The following is a 21,412-nucleotide window of genomic DNA, read 5'->3' on the forward strand; positions in this document are numbered from 1 at the left end:
CCAAGGATTTTAGGAAATCAGATCAACTGTTCATTTCCTTTTCTGACTCCAGATTGGGTTTACCAGTTTCTAAAGTGACACTATCTAACTGGATTTCCAGTTGCATAGCCTTTATCTACAGTTGGAGGGCAGACCTTTACCCTGCAGGTTCAAGGCTCATTCTACCAGGTTGCTATCTGCCTCTGCAGCCTTTCAAGCCAGGGTCCCACTTGATAATATTTGTGCAGCAACTACGTGGGCTACCCCTCACACTTTTATTACACATTACAAATTGGATTTAGCTTCCAGAGGTAGGGCATCCTTTGGCTCCACGGTGCTTAGGAGTATTTTCCAGTGAACCACCCAAGAATAAGGCGCTAGGGATGCTGTCCTATATGTAAAAATGAAGGTGAGATTGGACTACACAACATAAAGAAGTTATGTACTCACCATAACGTTCCATGTTGGTAGTCCATCTCATCCTTCATTTTTACCAACCCGCCCTCCTGCCCCCATCCTGGAAGATCTGGAGATAATAATAATTTGGTTATCTTTGGTTGGAGACCCTTTAGTATTGGTTTGTCTGTTATAGTTATTTCTTCTAGTGAGCAGCAGACAAGATCTGGGGTTTGTACTGGTGCACTATGGGATACCTGCTTGGCCATGAGCCAACCAGAAGTCTTCAAGCTTGTAAATCGGCCGAGTCTGAGCTGAGGATCAGCTCCGAACCCATATGTAAAAATGAAGGGTGAGATGGACTACCAACATGGAATGTTATGGTGAGTACATAACTTCTTTTTAAGGCATTTATTCGGCTCCGAACCCATATGTAAAAATGAAGGGTGAGACGGACTACCAACATGGAACGTTATGGTGAGTACATAACTTCTTTTTAAGGCATTTATTCGGCTCCGAACCCATATGTAAAAATGAAGGGTGAGACGGACTACCAACATGGAACGTTATGGTGAGTACATAACTTCTTTTTAAGGCATTTATTCGGCTCCGAACCCATATGTAAAAATGAAGGGTGAGACGGACTACCAACATGGAACGTTATGGTGAGTACATAACTTCTTTTTAAGGCATTTATTCGGCTCCGAACCCATGTAAAAATGAAGGGTGAGACGGACTACCAACATGGAACGTTATGGTGAGTACATAACTTCTTTTTAAGGCATTTATTCGGCTCCGAACCCATATGTAAAAATGAAGGGTGAGACGGACTACCAACATGGAACGTTATGGTGAGTACATAACTTCTTTTTAAGGCATTTATTCGGCTCCGAACCCATGTGTAAAAATGAAGGGCGAGATGGACTACCAACATGGAACATTATGGCGAGTACATGGAACGTTATGGTGAGTACATAACTTCTTTTTAAGGCATTTATTCAGCTCCGAACCCATATGTAAAAATGAAGGGTGAGACGGACTACCAACATGGAACGTTATGGTGAGTACATGGAATGTTATGGTGAGTACATAACTTCTTTTTAAGGCATTTATTCGGCTCCGAACCCATGTGTAAAAATGAAGGGTGAGATGGACTACCAACATGGAACGTTATGGCGAGTACATGGAACGTTATGGTGAGTACATAACTTCTTTTTAAGGCATTTATTCGGCTCCGAACCCATATGTAAAAATGAAGGGTGAGACGGACTACCAACATGGAACGTTATGGTGAGTACATAACGTCTTTTTAAGGCATTTATTTGGCTCCAAACCCATGTGTAAAAATGAAGGGCGAGATGGACTACCAACATGGGACATTATGGCGAGTACATGGAACGTTATGGTGAGTACATAACTTCTTTTTAAGGCATTTATACTCTGTGATTTTTCTTGATACTTTTCATGCGTGGGGGCGCATAATTGCTGGATTGTTAATTTATGGAATAAGGATGAAAGAAATCTGTTGGCCTACCAGGCACTTCCAGCCAACATACTCTCTGTAGTAAGTGGTAGTGTGGGTTTCTAAAAGTGGCTGGATAAATATTTTTCCAAATGTCTGCAGTGTGTTACAAAATAAATGTGGTGTGATTGCTGCAACTGCATATTCAACTTTTTTTGCAAGAGCTTTCTCTGGTTTTGGAGATATCAGCTTCGATAGTCTGTCTAGCTCACAAAATTATGTATAAAAGTAGGGTATGTAAGTAAATTCAGGTTCTGTACAAAGCTAGAAAGGGTTACACACCTTGCGGCCAGTTACAGCATACCTTTGTCTGAGTGTCTGTATACTGAATGACACTATAATGTGGATTGGTTAATACAGTGCATACTGCACAAACGAAGTATACAAGTTCATAGGTTCATAGGTAGGTACTAGGCTGTTGGCCCTGGGTTCATATTACATTATCGAAAGATAATGTAATCGAATGGCCAAAACATCGAAATGGCCACATTTCAAAACTTTTATTGTGGGGGGCTGTGCCCCCCCCCCCCAACACACACACACACACACACACACACACACACACACACACACACCACTAAATATATATTCCAACTCCAAGATTGCACTACAATGAGGAAAGGACAAATATCCCAATCTTCACTGTACTGTGATCCCACAATATGATCTTTGAAATGTGGCCATTTCAATGTTTTGGCCGTTCGATTACATTATATTTCGATAACGTAATAGGAACCCATTGGCCCTAGGGCCTATATAAGTCTAGCCAAAAAGGTGCCCCGGTTTTCGCCACCGAAGAAAATTATTTTCCTGTGCCCCTGTTGAGCAGAGCCCCAGAGTTGATCCCCGGGGTGAATTTCCTATTTCCCATCCAATCATCAAGATTTTTCTTGAAGAGTGCTAATGAGGAGCTTTGTTTGATATAGATAGATAGTTTGTTGCTATGATTGAACATGGTGCTTAGGTGGGGTGCCAGTTCATTCTGTACCTCGTGTAGAATGCAGCCTGTGATGTTGTCAGGTCCCATGGATGCTGTGTCCTTGGCTTTGGAGAGTGTGGTTTTTACCTGTGCAGCCGTGATTACAGGAACTTTGCATTCTTCCGGTATAGAGATGGGCCCTTTAGGGGGTGAGAGAGGGGTAAAGTTAGCACTGAACCTATCTGCCAAGATGTTGGCAATATCAGTTGGTTCTGTATATTTAGTGCCATTGTGCTGTAACTTAGAGCAGATCTGAGTGTTGCCATTGAGATTCTTGACATAGCTATAGAATGCTTTGTGGTTGTCTTTAGAATCAGTGGCAATTTTGTTTTCGTAACTGGCTTTGGAAGATTTTATGAGGGATCTCAGCTTCTTACTGAAGCTGACCAAGGGAGTCTTCCAGTCATGGGATTTTACTCTTTTTTTTTTTTTTTTGCAACACTTTCTTTCTTCTGTTGTAGAGTTTGTTTATGGCAGGAGACCACCAGATTGGCTTCCCTTTTTTGGAGGATAGCATCTTGGTTCTGTTAGGGATAGCACAATCCATGCACTCGTGTAAGTGCTTATAAAGTGCAATTGTGTAGGATTCAGCAGTCGTACCTCTATTGTCCGTCTGCATGGGTGTCTTGAAGTTTTCCACTTCTGTCTTAAGCGTGAAGTTGGCATTAGAGAAATTTTTTACGGTGGTTTCCCTAATGAGGGGTGGGGGTGGGATGTGGATGTCTAGGATGATTAGCTTGTAGTTGGATCTGACCCATGAGGAATTGACCTCTGGTGTGGAACACCAGTCGCCCATGTTGGTAATGACCAGGTCTAGGATATTGCTGCCCCTGGTGGGGGTGTGGATAAGTTGATCCAAGGCGTTGGAATTTATGAATTCCAGAAAACGTTGAGCAAAAGAGATGGTACATGAGTAGTTTTCCCAGTTAATGGTGGGGTAGTTGAAATTGTCCATTAATTAATGTGTTGGGTTGTACCCTAATATTTTCCAGTGCATCAAGAAATGAGGAGTGGGAATCCTGGGGCATGGTGGGGGATCTGTAACAAGCTACAAACTGGATTGCAGTCTTGCCCAGTGTTAGTTGCACTTGGTTAATCTCAGATGCATTATGCTGAGCAACTAGCATGGAGGTGTGGATATCCTTAATGAGTATGGACACGCCTCTGCCTTTAGTGTTTCGGTCCAGGTTAGGTGGCTGAAAGGTGTGGTATGAATTATAGCCTGGTATGGCAGGGGTGCTCTCTGGAGCCTTGAACCAGGTTTCTGTCACTGCACAGATGTCGATGTTCTCCATTTTAAGGAGTGCCTCGAGTGAATGCATTCTGAGGTTTAGACTTCTGGCATTGAGTAGCATTACCCTCAAATTTTGCTTGCTTGTACCTTGCTTGTAGCGAAGAAGCTGTAGATTCAGGAATTACAAAGAATTACCAAAACTGAAGTAGTAGTGAGAGGTATGTGATCATCCAGTACTTACTGTTAAGAAAAGAGAGGTATGAAAAGTATGCAATTGTCCAACAAAGGATGAAAATTGCAGTAGTTATGGAAATGGACAGATCTAGAGACTTGTGTCCTGCAATACGGAAAGGAAAAAAAAACAAATGATATGCAAGCAGAACGTAGAATAGTGATCCAGCCTGATGGCACAGAGGCAGGTAATCTCTCTCAGCCTCTGGCAATCCAAGTACTGGAATGGAGATGACATTGCCAGTAGGACTGGCTGGGAAATAGGATAAAGCAGACATTGGCTAGCCCTCATATCCTGGTCAGAGTTGTGAGGAAAACCTCCCACTGTCTGAGCGACCAGCCATGTTATCCTCATGTTTTTGCAGTAGCTGCTGTCTGAGCGACCAGCCATGATACCCTCATGTTGCAGTAGCCGCTGTCTGAATGACCAGCCATGATATCCTCATGTTGCAATAGCCACTGTCTGAGCAACCAGCAATGATATCCTCATGTTGTTGCAGTAGCCGTCTCCATAGCTGGGATAAATGACTGTGCAGCTCCGTAGGTATGAAAACTTACAAGCCCTGCACTAGTGACTCCCGAATGGATTTTCAGTCCTCATGCATAACCATGAATAATGTTCAGTTCAACTTCTGTGGATGGTCACATGTATTTCCAGAAAGGAGATGCTGGGGTATTCAAGGGCAACTGAGTGTGAAAGTCATGGAGAACAGCATGAGGCTATGTAGGGTCTGGTGGGAGGGAGAGGAGGATTAAAAAAATAATAATAGTAAAGATTGGTGTTGAACAGGGATATCTATATACTTCCATTAGTACCAGGAGCAGTTGTATTGATAAAATAATTTCCAATTACATTTATACAGCAGTACAGATAGCACCATATGAGCTGCAGGAGGAGGCAGTTCTTGGGTTGGGTATGTTATAAATGCAGAGTTAAACACTCTTGGCAAACATCAAAGACTGAAGTGATACTGATTTCTTGAATTTCCTGACTTAGGAGTGGTAGGCATAATTACCACAAGATTAAAAATGTTATAAATATTTGGAGAAGTTACCACTAACAGAATTTTCCTTCTGGGGTGAGAGGTGGAGTTTTTTATGACAGGCCTTTACTCTGTTTTTAAGGTACTTGTTCTGGCTATTTCCCTAGGTCATGATCTTTTGAATGGGGGGAGTTTGATCCCACAGAAGATTGTTAGGCATGTTTTTGAAGGGGCTGTTCATTTCAGACCTCCACTGAATAATTTATCTCCAAGCTGTTATCTCATCTTAATGGTGTAATTTACTGCCCGTATGCCAGTAATTGCTGTGTTAGGACAGCAAGCCACTCTGTGAGGGAGTATTCAAGTTTATACAGGTGGCATGATTTCTTATAGGCTTTCCTCTGTGTGGGATTGGGGTCAAGAACTGGGCATCTGTCATGTCCACATACTGCCCCTGCTACAGGGCACCCCTACTTCAGAATCATAAGTTGGTACCCTATCAGCCCAAAGTTAAGGACCAAAACAGGTCCTCTGACTATTACAAAGAGCTTATACTAGCTCATTGCAACATGCCAAACACTGCAGACATCTCACCACATTGTGTCTGCTTAAATGACTGCTGTTATTGTACTCTTGCCCAAATGGCAACTCCTCTGATACGACATTTTTGACCCCCTAAAGGCTTGCTTCTGGGATAGTCACCCCCCCCCCAAACACCCCATCCTAGCTATGGTATTGCCCTACTTGACCTGAGAGAGACCGTGCATTCCTCAACTCAGGAATTCAAGATTTCAAGGGTAGATGCCATGACAGAGCAGACAGGAAAATCATCCAAAGCGTTTTATTGACTGTAGTGGGCCATCTCAAAAATCAGCTTATGTGGTGAGCACTCGTATATTTTTTGAGTAATTTAAAACTTGTCTGTGATGCCACGACCTTGTGTATTGTGCATTTCAGAGTGGTTAATTTGCCTTTCACTTTGACTGTAATTACTGCTTCATGTTGTCATTTATATTTGCTGCTTTTTATTGCCTTTTGGTCCGGGCCTTGCCTGAAAAGTGTGATCTGAGCAGTGCACCTTTCCTATTTGCAAATGTAACAAGAAGTGTGCAAAACTGCCTTTCCTTCACAAGTGTAATATACAGACTGTCAGATCATCTTTGCCAAGGTATTGTTGCTGTTTCACAGAATAAAAAACCTGTATCAGAGAGCAGCAAGCAGAACCTCACCTGGATAGGAATAAGCATTTTCAGGCTTGTATTGGTATTTTAAGAGAAGCTTCTGAAATGATTGTGGAAGATATCTAGTTTTAGTTGATGTACTAGAAAGGGCTTGTCTGTTCTGTCCAGTAAGTAAGTGGTTAAATCTTGTAGATAAGAATCTAAAACCATAATGAATGGCTGCAGATCTTACTGCTTTGTGGCATGAATCATGTGCTGTCTGCAGCGTGCTTCTCAAGAAATATTTACTGCGATTAAAAACTTGTTTTTATTATTGCCGAAATATCGTAGATATTACATAACTGCTTGTAGTAAGGCAAAGATGTATTCATTTTCCAGTTTAACCAGATCCATTGTTTACCACCTATATGTTGAAGAGTTTAGTTGTTTTATGTAAAAATTAAGCATAGTAAATACAGAACAAAAAATTGCTACCTCAGCTTTCCATAAACTGTACGTGGAGCTTTTTTTTAATAGACTTCAAGTCTTTTTAAAGCTATAAAACAGATTTCACTAGTCAAGGACTGCTTCTATTCATGTTTGATTTTAGTACTTGAACACCATGTTTGTAGAAAATTTTCAGAACTACCTTTAGATTTATCTGTATTTGTTAGGCAAATGCACATTTTCCCCACAGTAGAGAAAAATTACCCAATATGATTGGGTGCACCCCAAGTGGGATTCATAATTCTTAACATCAAAACTTTTTCTGCTGTGTTAAGTTTCATGGTTCAGATCATAAAACAGCAGATGCGGCACTCATCTGGAAAGCGTTTGAAGACCATGCATTATGTGCCACACCCACACAGGACTTTATTAAAAAAAGTATGGTCAGCATGTCCATGGCAAGATTCTGCAGACTGTCACACTGGTTCTGTAATTCAGAGGTTATAGTAAAGTTTTAATACTCTGATAGGTGGCATTACCCCCTGGTGATAGATGGCATTAGTGTACTTCACCAGGGAGATGAACATTAGAAATGTACACTTCATCCACCAAAAATCACAAGCAGAGACATACAAGTGAAAGAGCTGTGACTATTTTTTTTTTGGTTGGGGGTGGAGGCTAATCTAAACTGGCACCCACCTGCATACTTTTCACACAGGTTATAGAATAAAGCAATGATACTGCAGTGAGCCCGTTCTCCTGCCTTTGTGTCCTTTAAAAATGCACTTTCGCACCTTCAAACCCTTTGCAGCAATACTGCAGCTCCTTTTTGCAGTATGGCCTAGCAGTTTGCAAGCATCCTATAGTATGCAGCATTTCCAGAAACAGCTGCTACTGGTACATCCTATAGTATGCAGCATTTCCAGAAACAGCTGCTACTGGTAATGCGTGGAACCCTTCTCCCACCACCCACACGCACATCATGTTAAAGCACCCTTTGTTTAACAATCGACCAGTGTGCTGTTTATCCAAAGTAGCAGATGTTACAGAAAGTAATTGTGTTTTTTATATTTTACAGTTTGCACAACAGATATCTGGGATGAGATTTTGTGAAGCAAGTGCAAAAGATAATTTCAACGTTGATGAAATATTTTTACAACTTGTTGACGACATCCTAAACAAGGTAAAACGTATCTATATTCTTAGTGGGATGATTACCCAAACGTGCATGTTGACTAGAATAGCTTGTTTTTTCCCTTTTACTCTTAAGGTCAGTGCAGGCTTATGGTTAATACTTTGTGATCTGAATGCACCCATTTCAGCCACTGCCTGGGGTACGCAACAGTACAAGAATAGAATAAAAAAAAATTGTAATGTACAGATCGGAGTAATTTACACAGCATAAAATAGAATGCAGTATGTACAGTTAGTCAAGTGACGAAAGCTAAAGCTAACAGCGAGTTTTTCTTTTGCTCTTGTGCAATAAGTAATTATTGATAAGTAAAATGTAAATGTATGCTGTGTTTTTTATTGGTGATGTTTTGTGATTTGAAAAAGTGGCAAAGTTTGTTCCTAAAAATGTGTGGCTTCATTGAATAGTACAAGCTCTTTATCAACTGAAAATTTAGGCCAGTCCCATGTTTGTTAGTTGCTTGCACTTTATTGCTTTAAACTGCCTGTCAGATTCCACATCTGCTGCTGCATGTGAAATTGTTCATCTCGCCTTTGTTCTTACACACGGGTTCGGAGCCGATCCTCGGCTCCGAGTCGGCCGCTTCACAAGCTCTGCATCTGAAGGAAAGCTTGAGGCACAGTCTATATCCCATGATCCTCCTCTATAATACCTCAGATCTAGTTTGCCGCTGCAGCTGATCGCATCGAGAGAGTTCGGGCCAGTTAACAATTTTGCTATTTTTCTAAATTTTTTGCTAATATTAGAACTGTTTAAAACTTTTACTAGTGTTATACTTAGATTAGTGTGTGTGTGTGTGTGTGTGTGTGTGTGTGTGTGTGTGTGTGTGTGTGTGTGTTTTTTGCCAGGTTTAATTATCTTTAGAGATTTATATAAATAATATTGGGCTTGGGCCCATTTTTTCTGTCAGGGCTCTGACAGTTAGTAGTACTAGAACTTAGTAAACCTTCTCCTAGTATTTAGCTAATTAATAGTTGTGTGTTTGATATTTACTCGTTATTCCTGTATGTGTGTGTGTGTGTGTGTATATATATATATATATATATATATATATATGTCATAGTCTTATATTCATATATCTATAGTTAATAGTTAATTAGGACTGTTCATAATCATTAGTAACCTAGAGTTGTATAATTATTGTTATAACCTTAGATTGATTAGTAAAGTGTTTCTTTTCAGCCATGTCTGAAAAAGTTAAATCTGGATTTAAAAGGTGTCAGTGTGGACAGAAGATTTCCATCACTGACAACCATGCTTCCTGCGTCTACTGTCTTGGCCCTCTCCACCTGCAGGAGGACTGCTCTATTTGTCACTCCTTCAGTGGAAGGGTCATGATGGAAAGCCGCAGGAAGCTGATAGAGAGGGGCTTATTAAAGCCTTATTTTCAAGAAGCCTTGAAAAAGGCTGATCAGACATCTAAGTCTTCAAAGGGGTCGAAGACTTTGAAGGTGTCGGAGTCCAAGTCATCAGCTCCGAGCACGTCTTCTAAGGTTTGGTCGCCGGCTCCACAGACCTCGGGGCTGAGCACCAAGCGATTATCTATCCAGGTCTTGGACCTGGTGTCGGAGGTTCCTCCATCGATCCTTAGGTCGGTGACATCTTCGGCCCCTTCGACCCGTTCTTCCAGACCCTTATCGGACACTGATGTGGATCGTGTGGTACAGAAGCTCATGGAGAATACGGCTGTCCAAGTTAATTGCGGTTTCATCCCAGTTGGTCTCGAAACTGGAAGCCCTCCCTGTATCTCCAGCAGATCCTCCTCCGAGACCCTTCGAGTCTTCAGAGCCGGCAGAGGAGGAACCGATGATCGTAGAACCCTCGGTGCCGATGCCTACTTTTGTGCGATCGGCACCACTGACCTCGACTCCCTCGGAGCCCATCGAGGAGTCACGAAGCCGACGATCTCTCCTTGGTTCTGAGGCCGAGAGTCGAACCGAGCTTTCGGTTCCGACTCTTCCACTCGGGGCCTCGGCTCAGATTAGTTCGGCTCCGTCCTCTGGGTCGGAGCCCGTGGTCCCGGTCTCGGGGAAACTACCGTGTTCTTCGGATCCGGTGGAGTCCTCGGCCCAGGGCTCCGGTGCCTTCGCCATTATGAGGAAGGTCTTGTCTGAAAAGACATTCACCTCATCGGAGTCATCTTCTCCTTCCCTAAAGGAGCGCGTTCTGTTTCTGTACCGGCGATCCCAACCAAGCGTAGAGACCCAATGCCTCAGTCAACCCCAGGGGGTGTCCCCTGTTCCTCGGAAGCCTCACCAGATGCCCCTTCTGATGAAGTCCTGAGGAAAAGACTGTGCAAAAGGAGGCACATTGATTCTCCACAAGAATCACTCACATCAGACACCGATTTGGAGGAAACAGAGTGGTCTCCAGGGTCCCCCTCAGAGGATGTCTCTTTTGCTGACATTCTGGAGATCTTGAAACAGAGGGGTGATTGGCAGACCATTGCCCCCACTGAGGACGAATCGGTGTTGCTGAAGGCATTTGGGGCTCAGCCTTCTACCTCCTGGGTGACCCCGCCCTTCGATAAACTGATAGCTCGAAGGGCGTGGGAGACCCCAGATACAGTGGAACCAGTCCCTAGGAAGCCGAACAGATACATTACTGCTCCCCGAGACAAGGCTTACCTTACGAAAGGAGTCACAGTGGATGCTATGGTGGTAGCGGCAGTCACGAAGAAGGAAATGTCAGAGTCATTTTCCTCTGTTCATCCTCCTAATAAGGATTCCAGGACTATGGACAGATACGGGAAGCACGTTTTCAGTTCAGCAACTTTTTCCATGCGTTCGCTGAACTACCTCACGCATTTTACACGACTTCAGAGAGATCTCATTAAAGACCTGGGAGATGCTCTCCAGGGTAACAGCACAACTTAACACCCTCTCGTCGATAGTAAACTCGTCCATGAGGCTCATTTCATATGCAGCAGAAGGATCGAGTAGGGCTGCAGCTTCAGCGATTGCTCTACGGAGACCATCCTGGATGCGCCTTTGCTCCTTGGAAGCCTTCAAGCCTTCCTTTACCAGTGCCCCATTTGATGGTGCCACCCTGTTTGGTCCCAAAGTAAGAGAGACTCACTCGGTGTGAGCAAGAAGGTAAGACCCTGTCTGCCGTAGGGGTCCATTTTTCCGCTCCGACCAGACCATACCCCAAAGGGCAAAGAGGCGGAAAAATGTGGTTCCGTAAAACTCAGTGATCTTACCAGCCCACACAGAGCGACGCACCCTCCAGAGGCAGAGGAGGAGGCAGAAATGGAGGACGCTGCCCAGGCAACAGAGGAGGTCCGCAGAACCAGGGCGACAGGGATAGCGTCCCTGGGAAGCCCTTCCAGCACTCCTGAAGGGAGGCCCGACTGTCATACTCTGGAGGCAGTCGGGGGTTGCTTATCTTTATACCCAGACGCCTGGCTAAGTCTTACAACGGATTCTTGGGTACAAAGCATAGTAACCAGAGGACACAATATTCCCTTTATCACAATACCCCCCCATCAGAGGAGATTTCCAGATGTTCCACCCAGTCTGCGAAATCAAGCAGCCATAGAAATAAAAAGGCTGCTCGAAAAAAAGAGTCATCCAACCAGTCCCGGCAGACCAGATAGGATCCAGAACTTACTCGAGGTTCTTTTTAGTTCCAAAGAAAACAGGGGGACTTTAGGCCAATTTTGGACCTCAGCAAACTCAATACCTTCATGAAGAAGGAAAAATTCCGGATGGTCACGCTACAATCGATCCTTCCATTTTTACAGAAGGACGATTGGATGTGCCCTATAGATCTCAGGGATGCTTACTACCATATCAAAATGGCCAAAGCTTCCCGAGATCATCTGCACTTCCGGCTGGGAGCCAGTCATTTCCAATTTCGATCACTGCCCTTTGGTCTCACCTCCGCCCCCAGGGTGTTCACCAAATGCATGGCAGTAGTGGCGTCTCACCTGAGGCGGATGGGATTCCAGGTGTTTCCATATATGGACGACTGGCTCCTCACCGCCACCACCAGGCATCGTCTACTGCAAGCCAGAAGAATACACGATCAACCTTTGTTTCCGTTTAGGGATTTCTATCCATTTCGAAAAATCAGCCTTATCGTCCTCACAGCATATTTCATTCATAGGGGCAGAAATAGACACTACTACAAGACTAATCAAACTCCCGCAAACAAGAGTATCAACCCTCAAAGACCAGGTCGCTATTCTGATTCAGAGCAGAAAAGTTCCTGCGGCACAAGTGCTAAAAGTACTGGGCTTGATGTCAGCCACGTTGATTACAGTTCCCCTCGGCAGGATGCACATGAGAATCCTCCAGTGGCTACTCTTCACGCAGTGGTCATTCCAACAACTCCCTCTGTCTCACCACATTTCGATCACGGAATCTTGCAAGCGGGATCTTCAATGGTGGCTAAACAGCCAGGACCTAACGATGGGTCGTCCGTTTGTATTACCCAGTCCTATAGCCACAGTAACCATGGACGCTTCCCTGATGGGGTGGGGGGGCTTTTTCAGCGGAGAACAGTCCAAGGAGAGTGGTCCAAGATAGAGTACAACCTGCATATCAATGTTTTGGAGCTGAGAGCAGTGTTCCTAACCTTGCAACACTTTCACGACTCTACCTCTGGGAACAGTGGTAGTTCAGGCAGTCAAATATGTCAGTGGTCTGGTACATAAACAAGCAGGGTGGAACCAGATCTTATCCATTATGCAGAGAGGCCCTGAGAATTTGGCAATGGGCGGCGTCCACAGGTCGCTTTCTGATAGCAGCGCACATCCCGGGGTCATCCAACGTCATTGCAGACAGGTTGAGCAGAGCCATCCTGTTACCTCACGAGTGGTCCCTGAACAACCTAGTGCGACCTTTTTGCATCCCCCTTGAATGCCAAATGCAGAAGCTACTTTGCCCTTCTTCCCCCTCTGGGGGATGCCCCCAGGGACGCACTAGTGCACGATTGGCCCTCGGGTCTCCTATATGCTTTCCCTCCTGTGCCCTTGATTCCCAAATTTCTACAGAAAGCCAGGAACCTGGAAAGGACGATCATACTCATAGCACCATTCTGGCCTCGACAGATCTGGTTTCCCTTTCTTAATGCCCACCTGATGGAGGAACCATGGATTCTGGACCCGGAGCCAGACCTTTTGACTCGCTCGTTGGGAGTTCCTCATCCGTCCCTACGATCCCTCAAATTGACAGCTTGGCTGCTCCACTTCCCAGCTTAGCCAGGTCAAAGTTTTTGTCTCCTTCAGTACAGCACATTCTGCTTTCTTCTCACAAACCTTCTACCAGGAAACTATACAAGAGCAAATGGAAACGTTTTGCTTGCTGGGCGTCTGCACAAGGTTTAGACCCTTTGATAGCCCCGATACACAAAATTCTAGAATTTTTATCTGCACTGTTTCACGAAGGAGCCTCTACTTCTACGATAAGGGTACAGTTAGCGGCCATATCAAATTTTCATGTAGGTGAAAGGGATTCTTCAATCATGTCTCACAGACTTTGTAGAGCATTCATGAAAGGTACATTCCACCTCCGACCACCCATTCGTGAACCGATCTCCCCATGGAATTTGAATTTAATGTTGTTTCAACTTATGCTTCCACCTTTTGAACCAGCGTCAACCTGTTCAATTAAATATGTGTCATGGAAGACCTTGTTTCTCATCGCTATTACCTCGGCTCGGAGAATTTCAGAGCTCCAAGCACTGTCAGTCAGACCGCCATACATGATTTCTCACCCTGACAGTTTCCTTGCGTACTAATCCGTCCTTTCGTCCAAAGGTATGCTCAGTTCTTAACAAACAATCCATTGAACTACCCACATTTTTCAAAAATCATTCAAACAAATTGGAATACATGCTACACAAGTTGGATGTGCATAGACAATTGAGATTTTATCTGGAAAGGACAAAAGACTATAGAAAATCGGACCAACTGTTCGTGTCTTTTGCAGAAAATAAGAAAGGCATTGCAGTGACCAAGCGGACATTATCCAAATGGCTCTGACTGCATACATTTTGTTTATTCTGCTTCAAAGCAACCACTTCCATTCAAGCCTAAGGCTCATTCTACCAGGGCCGTCTCTACGTCTTCTGCCCATGCCGCTCTTCTCCCGCTGGATACTATTTGTGCAGCGGCTACGTGGGCAAAACCTCATACTTTTGTCGTTCATTACAAAGTTGACAGTTCCTCCAAGGACAGAGCAGCATTTGGTTCCACTGTACTCAGGAACGTTCTTCCATAAGTCACCCAGGGTAACGGAGCTAGGGACGCTACCTGTGTGTAAGAACAAACGGCGAGATCGAACAATTTCACATAAAGAAGTTATGTTCTTACCATAACGTTCCATGTGAATTGTTCATCTCGCCTTTGTTCTTACAATCCCTCCCTCCATCCCCCACCACGTTCTGGAAGAACGGGAATGACTAGTGTCTGATTGGTTTGTCTAAATGGCCTTCTCTACCAAGTCCTCAGTAAGCAGCCTATTCTCTTTTTGCAAATCTGGGGGTGGTGCTTATAGTATTCAATTTCTAGTAGGTTTGTCTGTATGAGAATCAGATGCAGTCTTGAGTACTGTTTTCTGGATTTTTCTTGCAAACTAGATCTGAGGGATGGTAGAGGAGGATCATGGGATATCGACTGTGCCTCGAGCTTTCTTTCAGATGCAGAGCTTGTGAAGCGGCCGACTCGGAGCCGAGGATCGGCTCCGAAGCCGTGTGTAAGAACAAAGGCGAGATGAACAATTCACATGGAACGTTATGGTAAGAACATAACTTCTTTTTTTGTCACACAGTGTTCTCATACAGGTACACAACTGAGTTATAAAATGTCCATTTCATGGAGCAGAAGGATTGAGCCTTTAGACCGATGCCGGTGACCTGAGTTCTGTTAATATACTCAGTCCATGGGTTGCATTTTGTCTGCTCATCTTTTTCATGGGAAGGAAGGAAGGCGTTTTTTTGACAGTGATAAGCCCTGTGGAGGAGAGCATGGGTTTCATCCCTGCTGTAAGTATAGGAAACTATGCTGACAGCTTATCTCTGAACATAGATCTACAACCGTGTCTTTGCATTGTTACACTCAGGGTGTGATGAAGGGTGGGATAGTAAGTATAGGAAACTATACTGACAGCTTATCTCTGAACATAGATCTACAACAGTGTCTTTGCATTGTTACACTCAGGGTGTGATGAAGGGTGGGATAGTAAGTATAGGAAACTATACTGACAGCTTATCTCTGAACATAGATCTACAACAATGTCTTTGCATTGTTACACTCAGGGTGTGATGAAGGGTGGGATAGTAAGTATAGGAAACTATACTGACAGCTTATCTCTGAACATAGATCTACAACAGTGTCTTTGCATTGCTACATTCGGGGTGTGATGAAGGGTGGGATAGTAAGTATAGGAAACTATGCTGACAGCTTATCTATGAACTTAGAGCTACAACAGTGTCATTGCATTGTTACACTCAGGGTGTGATGAAGGGTGGGATAGTAACAAAAAAAATCTGAACCTCGAAATAACTCACTTTGGCTGAGCTCACACTCCAGTTGTCGTGGCTTCAGTGAACTGATGGGAGGAATAAAATGGGTCAGAAAGGTACAAGGCTGTCAGCAAGGAAGGCAGATAAAAAAAAAGTGAAGATTTACGTTGGTGGTGTGCAAGTTTAACATAAAGTTTAATATAAAATAGAGTTTGTGAATAACTACTGTGTTATTACTTTCTCAGTATTGTATTAATTTGTTTAGTAGTATGCAGTGGTTAGGTTCTTTAAGCAGTTTAAGGACTGATTAATTGATCACTTTAGTCGTTGCGCTGGTGGGATTTCTTATCACTGCATTACGGATGGCTACACTGGCATAGCTTCATTATAGTTCAGCGTACTGCAGCAGTGTGATCAGATGGTTATGGATAGCTACACTGGCATAGCTTCATTCTTCAGATTACTGCAGCAGTGTGATTGGATGGTTACGGATGGCTACACCAGCATAGATTCATTCTAGTTCAGAGTACTGCAGCAGTGTGATCAGATAGTTATGAATAGCTACACCAGCATAGCTTCATTCTAGTTCAGCGTACTGCAGCAGTGTGATCGGATGGTTACGGATAGCTACACCGGCATAGCTTCATTCTTCTTCAGATTACTGTACAAGTGTGATTGGATGGATTATGGATGGCTACATCAGCATAGATTCCTTCTAGTTCAGAGTACTGCAGCAGTGTGATTGGATGGTTACGGATAGCTACACTGGCATAGTTTCATTCTAGTTCATCGTACTGCAGCAGTGTGATCGGATGGTTACAGATAGCTACACTGGCATAGTTTCATTCTAGTTCAGAGTACTGCAGCAGTGTGATCAGATGGTTACGGATAGCTACACTGGCATAGCTTCATTCTTGTTCGGATTACTGCACAAGTGTGATTGGATGGATTATGGATGACTACGCCAACATAGATTCATTGTAGTTCAGAGTACTGCAGCAGTGTGATTGGATGGATTATGGATGGCTACGCCAGCATAGATTCATTATAGTTCAGAGTACTGTAGCAGTGTGATTGGATGGATTATGTATGGCTACACCAGCATAGCTTCATTCTTCAGATTACTGCAGCAGTGTGATGGATGGTTACGGATGGCTACACCAGCATAAATTCATTCTAGTTCAGAGTACTGCAGCAGTGTGATTGGATGGATTATGGATAGCTACACCGGCATAGCTTCATTCTAGTTCAGCGTACTGCAGCAGTGTGATCAGATGGTTATGGATGGCTATGCCAGCATAGATTAATTCTAGTTCAGAGTACTGCAGCAGTGTGATTGGATGGATTATGGATGGCTACACCAGCATAGATTCATTATAGTTCAGCGTACTGCAGCAGTGTGATTGGATGGATTATGGATGGTTACACCAGCATAGATTCATTCTAGCTCAGCGTACTGCAGCAGTGTCTGAGATGCAGGCAGAGCAGAGGGAATTCTCTAAATAGTGTATCTGGACTCCTTTAAGGCCTGTGATGCTTTACTGGAGTCTGGTGAGGAAATTGAGGGGGCACAGTTCCAAAAGGGGTATGAATCAGCCTGCACCAGAGGTGTAGAGAGATAAAGCCCTGACTGTGGCCAAAACAACCAGACTTCAGGCGCTTAACCGTACAGACAGGGAGGGTGACGCATCCATCCTGGGGTGGTAAGTGGATAGAGGTACATTTGCTGGAGACAGTGTACCTTCAGAATACCATAAAATGTTCCATTGGAAAATGGAATTGAGATGAGAGCACCAAGAACAAGAAAACCGATCACATACAACTCAAATTATACCACATTGTGAAACCTCCCTCCTGCTGCAGACCCAAGCACGTGAAAACCAATCACATACAACTCAAATTATACCACTTTGTGAAACCTCCCTACTGCTGCAGACCCAAGAATGTGAAAATGTGTGAAAACCGATCACATACAACTCAAATTATACCACATTGCGAAACCTCCCTCCTGCTGCAGACCCAAGCACGTGAAAACCAATCACATACAACTCAAATTATACCACATTGTGAAACCTCCCTACTGCTGCAGACCCAAGCACGTAAAAACGTGAGAAACCCGATCACATACAACTCAAATTATACCACATTGTGAAACCTCCCTCCTGCTGCAGACCCAAGCTCGTGAAAACGTGTGAAAACCGATCACATACAACTCAAATTATACCACATTGTGAAACCTCCCTACTGCTGCAGACCCAAGCACATGAAAATGTGTGTCCTGCAAAGGTGGGGCAAGCCTAGGATTTGATATTGTGGGTTTCATTGTATTTGTATTTCTGTGCTGTAGTCTAGCAATTCTGTTTTTTATGGCGATCTTCATGGTATTCTGATTGTAAACACTATGTGCATGCTGTTGCAAGTTGCGCTCTCTGATGGAGACCAAGGAAACGTGCTGCCGCAGTGTGGGCAGGGTGTCCTGCTAATGTCAGCTCCCTTCTGTAATGGAGAGGAGGTTTCATGATGCCCAGTCCCAAGTCCCATCCTCAGGGTGTTACTAGCCACATGCAGGGCTTGGGAATAGAAAGCACTCTGACTGCAGTGCATTTCTGCTCAGGGTCCTCAGTCCCCTTACCAACCCAGAAATGTGCCTGGCATAGCTTGGGAGAGGCTAAAGCAGATCCGGTAGACCTGGTGTATGAGGACAGGAATTGGGGTCAGTGGATGGTCAGCTGTGGGGAGCCAAAAAGAAGCAAAACAAATGGTACAAATAGGAGATTGGCTGACTGAGGGGGCAGTCTGTACAAAGATCTCAGTAGTCACAAGACAGAGGGACCATCTGTACAAAGATCATAGTAGGCACAAACAGAGGGACCATGTCTGTACAAAGATCACAGTAGTCACAGACGGAGGGACCATGTCTGTACAAAGATCACAGTAGTCGCAGACGGAGGGACCAGGGACCATGTCTGTACAAAGATCACAGTAATCACAGACAGAGGGACCGTCTGTACAAAGATCACAGTAGTCACAGACAGAGGGACCATCTGCACAAAGATCACAGTAGTCACAGACAGAGGGACCGTCTGTACAAAGATCACAGTAGTCACAGACAGAGGGGCCGTCTGTACAAAGATCACAGTAGTCACAGACAGAGGGACCGTCTGTACAAAGATCACAGTAGTCACAGACAGAGGGACCGTCTGCACAAAGATCACAGTAGTCACAGACAGAGGGACCGTCTGTACAAAGATCACAGTAGTCACAGACAGTGGGATCATGTCTGTACAAAGATCACAGTGGTCACAGACGGAGGGACCATGTCTGTACAAAGATCACAGTAGTCACAGACAGAGGGACCGTGTCTGTACAAAGATCACAGTAGTCACAGATGGAGGCACCATGTCTGTACAAAGATCACAGTGGTCACAGACTGAGGGACCGTGTCTGTACAAAGATCGGATGCATTTTGTAGGGTGAATAGACATGTTGAAAATGCTGTTTTATGCAGAAAAAGGGAGTTCGGGGAGGCCTACAGGGTAAGAAAAGTGACTGTAGAGAACAAACTAGAAAAATGATTTGGGGATTGTACTTTAGGGCTTCTCTGTATCACATATATAAAAATGAAAGACCAAGGGGTTGTGATAAGACATTGATTTGTCAGGAAACTTTGAACATGAAATAGGGAAAGTAGCAAACTTATATAGATGACACAAAACTGCACTGAGGCACATTTTTAGGACTTGTTTATATTGTGTCTGCTCCCTTTTTATGTGGGGGGGTTGTATCTCCACACTTCTGCCAACTAAATATACTCAGCAGTTGCAGTACATTGGAGCTAAATGGAGTACTTGATTTTCCAGCAGTTTTCCCTTTATTCTGAGATTGTACAACCTTAACGATGGTGTATTTAGTCTGTATGAATGTGTAGGGGTATAGCCCCTGTCAGCGACAGTGTATTTAGTCTTTGTGAATGTGTAGGGGTATAGCCCCTGTCAGCGACAGTGTATTTAGTCTGTATGAATGCGTAGAGGTATTTAGTCTGTATGAATGAGTAGAGGTATAGCCCCTATCAGCGACAGTGCATTTAGTCTGCATGAATGCGTAGAGGTATAGCCCCTATCAGCAATGGTGTATTTAGTCTGTATGAATGCGTAGAGGTATAGCCTCTATCAGCAGTGATGTATTTAGTCTGTATAAATGTGTAAGGGGTATAGCCCCTATCAGCAGTGGTGTATTTAGTCTGTGTGAATGTGTAGGGGTATAGCCCCTATCAGCGATGGTGTATTTAGTCTGTATGAATGCGTAGAGGTATAGCCCCTATCAGCGATGGTGTATTTAGTCTGTGTGAATGTGTAGGGATATAGCCCCTATCAGCAGTGGTGTATTTAGTCTGTGTGAATGTGTAGGGGTATAGCCCCTATCAGCAGTGATGTATTTAGTCTGTATAAATGTGTAAGGGGTATAGCCCCCATCAGCAGTGGTGTATTTAGTGTGTGTGAATGTGTAGGGGTATAGCCCCTATCAGCAGTGATGTATTTAGTCTGTATAAATGTGTAAGGGGTATAGCCCCCATCAGCAGTGGTGTATTTAGTGTGTGTGAATGTGTAGGGGTATAGCCCCTATCAGCAGTGGTGTATTTAGTCTGTGTGAATGTGTAGGGGTATAGCCCCTATCAGCAGTGGTGTATTTAGTCTGTGTGAATGTGTAGGGGTATAGCCCCCATCAGCAGTGGTGTATTTAGTCTGTGTGAATGTGTAGGGGTATAAGCTCTATCATCAGTGGTGTATTTAGTCTGTGTGAATGTGTAGGGGTATAGCCCCCATCAGCAGTGGTGTATTTAGTCTGTGTGAATGTGTAGGGGTATAAGCTCTATCATCAGTGGTGTATTTAGTCTGTGTGAATGTGTAGGGGTATAGCCCCTATCAGCAGTGGTGTATTTAGTCTGTGTGAATGTGTAGGGGTATAGCCCCTATCAGCAGTGGTGTGTTTAGTCTGTGTGAATGTGTAGGGGTATAGCCTCTATCAGCAGTGATGTATTTAGTCTGTATAAATGTATAAGGGGTCTAGCCCCTAACATAAGTTGTGCAGAGTAGGGCCTTGTCCCCCTGCAAAAAGTTACATGTCATTTTTTTTCGTGGCAGGTCTTGTATTTGCATTTTGTTGTGTACCCAGTATGTTTTATGTTTCATACTTACTGAAGTAGTGTTTTAGCATTTGTATAATTACATTTCTGAAATTCTTGTGTAAAAGAATTGATCTGATGCCCTTTTCATTCTTCCTCACTGATGGGTTACGGATCCGATCTTTGGATCTGTCTCGGCCACATTTTCCAGATTTTTCCATTGTTGTGGTAAGACAGAAGATTGCTAGGTCTCGAGCTGCAAGGTAGTTGTTGCTGCCTTCCTCTTTCTGCCAAACAGGCTCCTCGTTATTTTTGTTTGTTTGGCCTGGTTTCTTTCTCTACATTGCTTTGTCCAGGCCCTTTCCTCTTCCTGGTACAATTAAAGTAGTTGAGTTTAGTATTGTTTGAACCTTTGTGCTACCCACAAAATCTTCTGCGTACCCGCTATGCCCTTTTGAATAGATAATTTTTATTGACACAGTCTTCCTGCCTCTCAAATGGGTTTCTCCTGTTCTGTCCACCAGCGCATGTTTTTCTTTCCACGGCTGTCTTCCGGTCGAGATGCTGTTGCCGTGTTGTTTTTGTTTTGGAGTTGCTTGGTTTTTGGGCTTGAAGGGTGATACTTGTGTTTACAGTCTGTGGATTATTTTTAAATGAGTTTTTGATTGAGAGGTGCATTTCCTGTTGTTCCTTCTCA

At 43.9% G+C, this 21,412-nt stretch overlaps 1 protein-coding gene across 1 annotated transcript in view; it reads left to right on the forward strand.

The window, feature by feature from the left end:
• The window catches only part of RAB12 (RAB12, member RAS oncogene family), a 1,061,182-nt gene that overhangs the window by 858,235 nt on the left and 181,535 nt on the right, over positions 1–21,412 (forward strand). Inside the window, exon 5 of the mRNA XM_044066526.1 lies at positions 8,010–8,114. Within this exon, the coding sequence (XP_043922461.1) occupies positions 8,010–8,114 (105 nt within the window). The remainder of the gene's footprint in view (positions 1–8,009; positions 8,115–21,412) is intronic.

The sequence above is a fragment of the Protopterus annectens genome, chromosome 3.part1, assembly GCF_019279795.1.
Source record: "Protopterus annectens isolate FY-2018-M chromosome 3.part1, PAN1.0, whole genome shotgun sequence".
Lineage (NCBI taxonomy): Eukaryota > Metazoa > Chordata > Ceratodontiformes > Protopteridae > Protopterus > Protopterus annectens.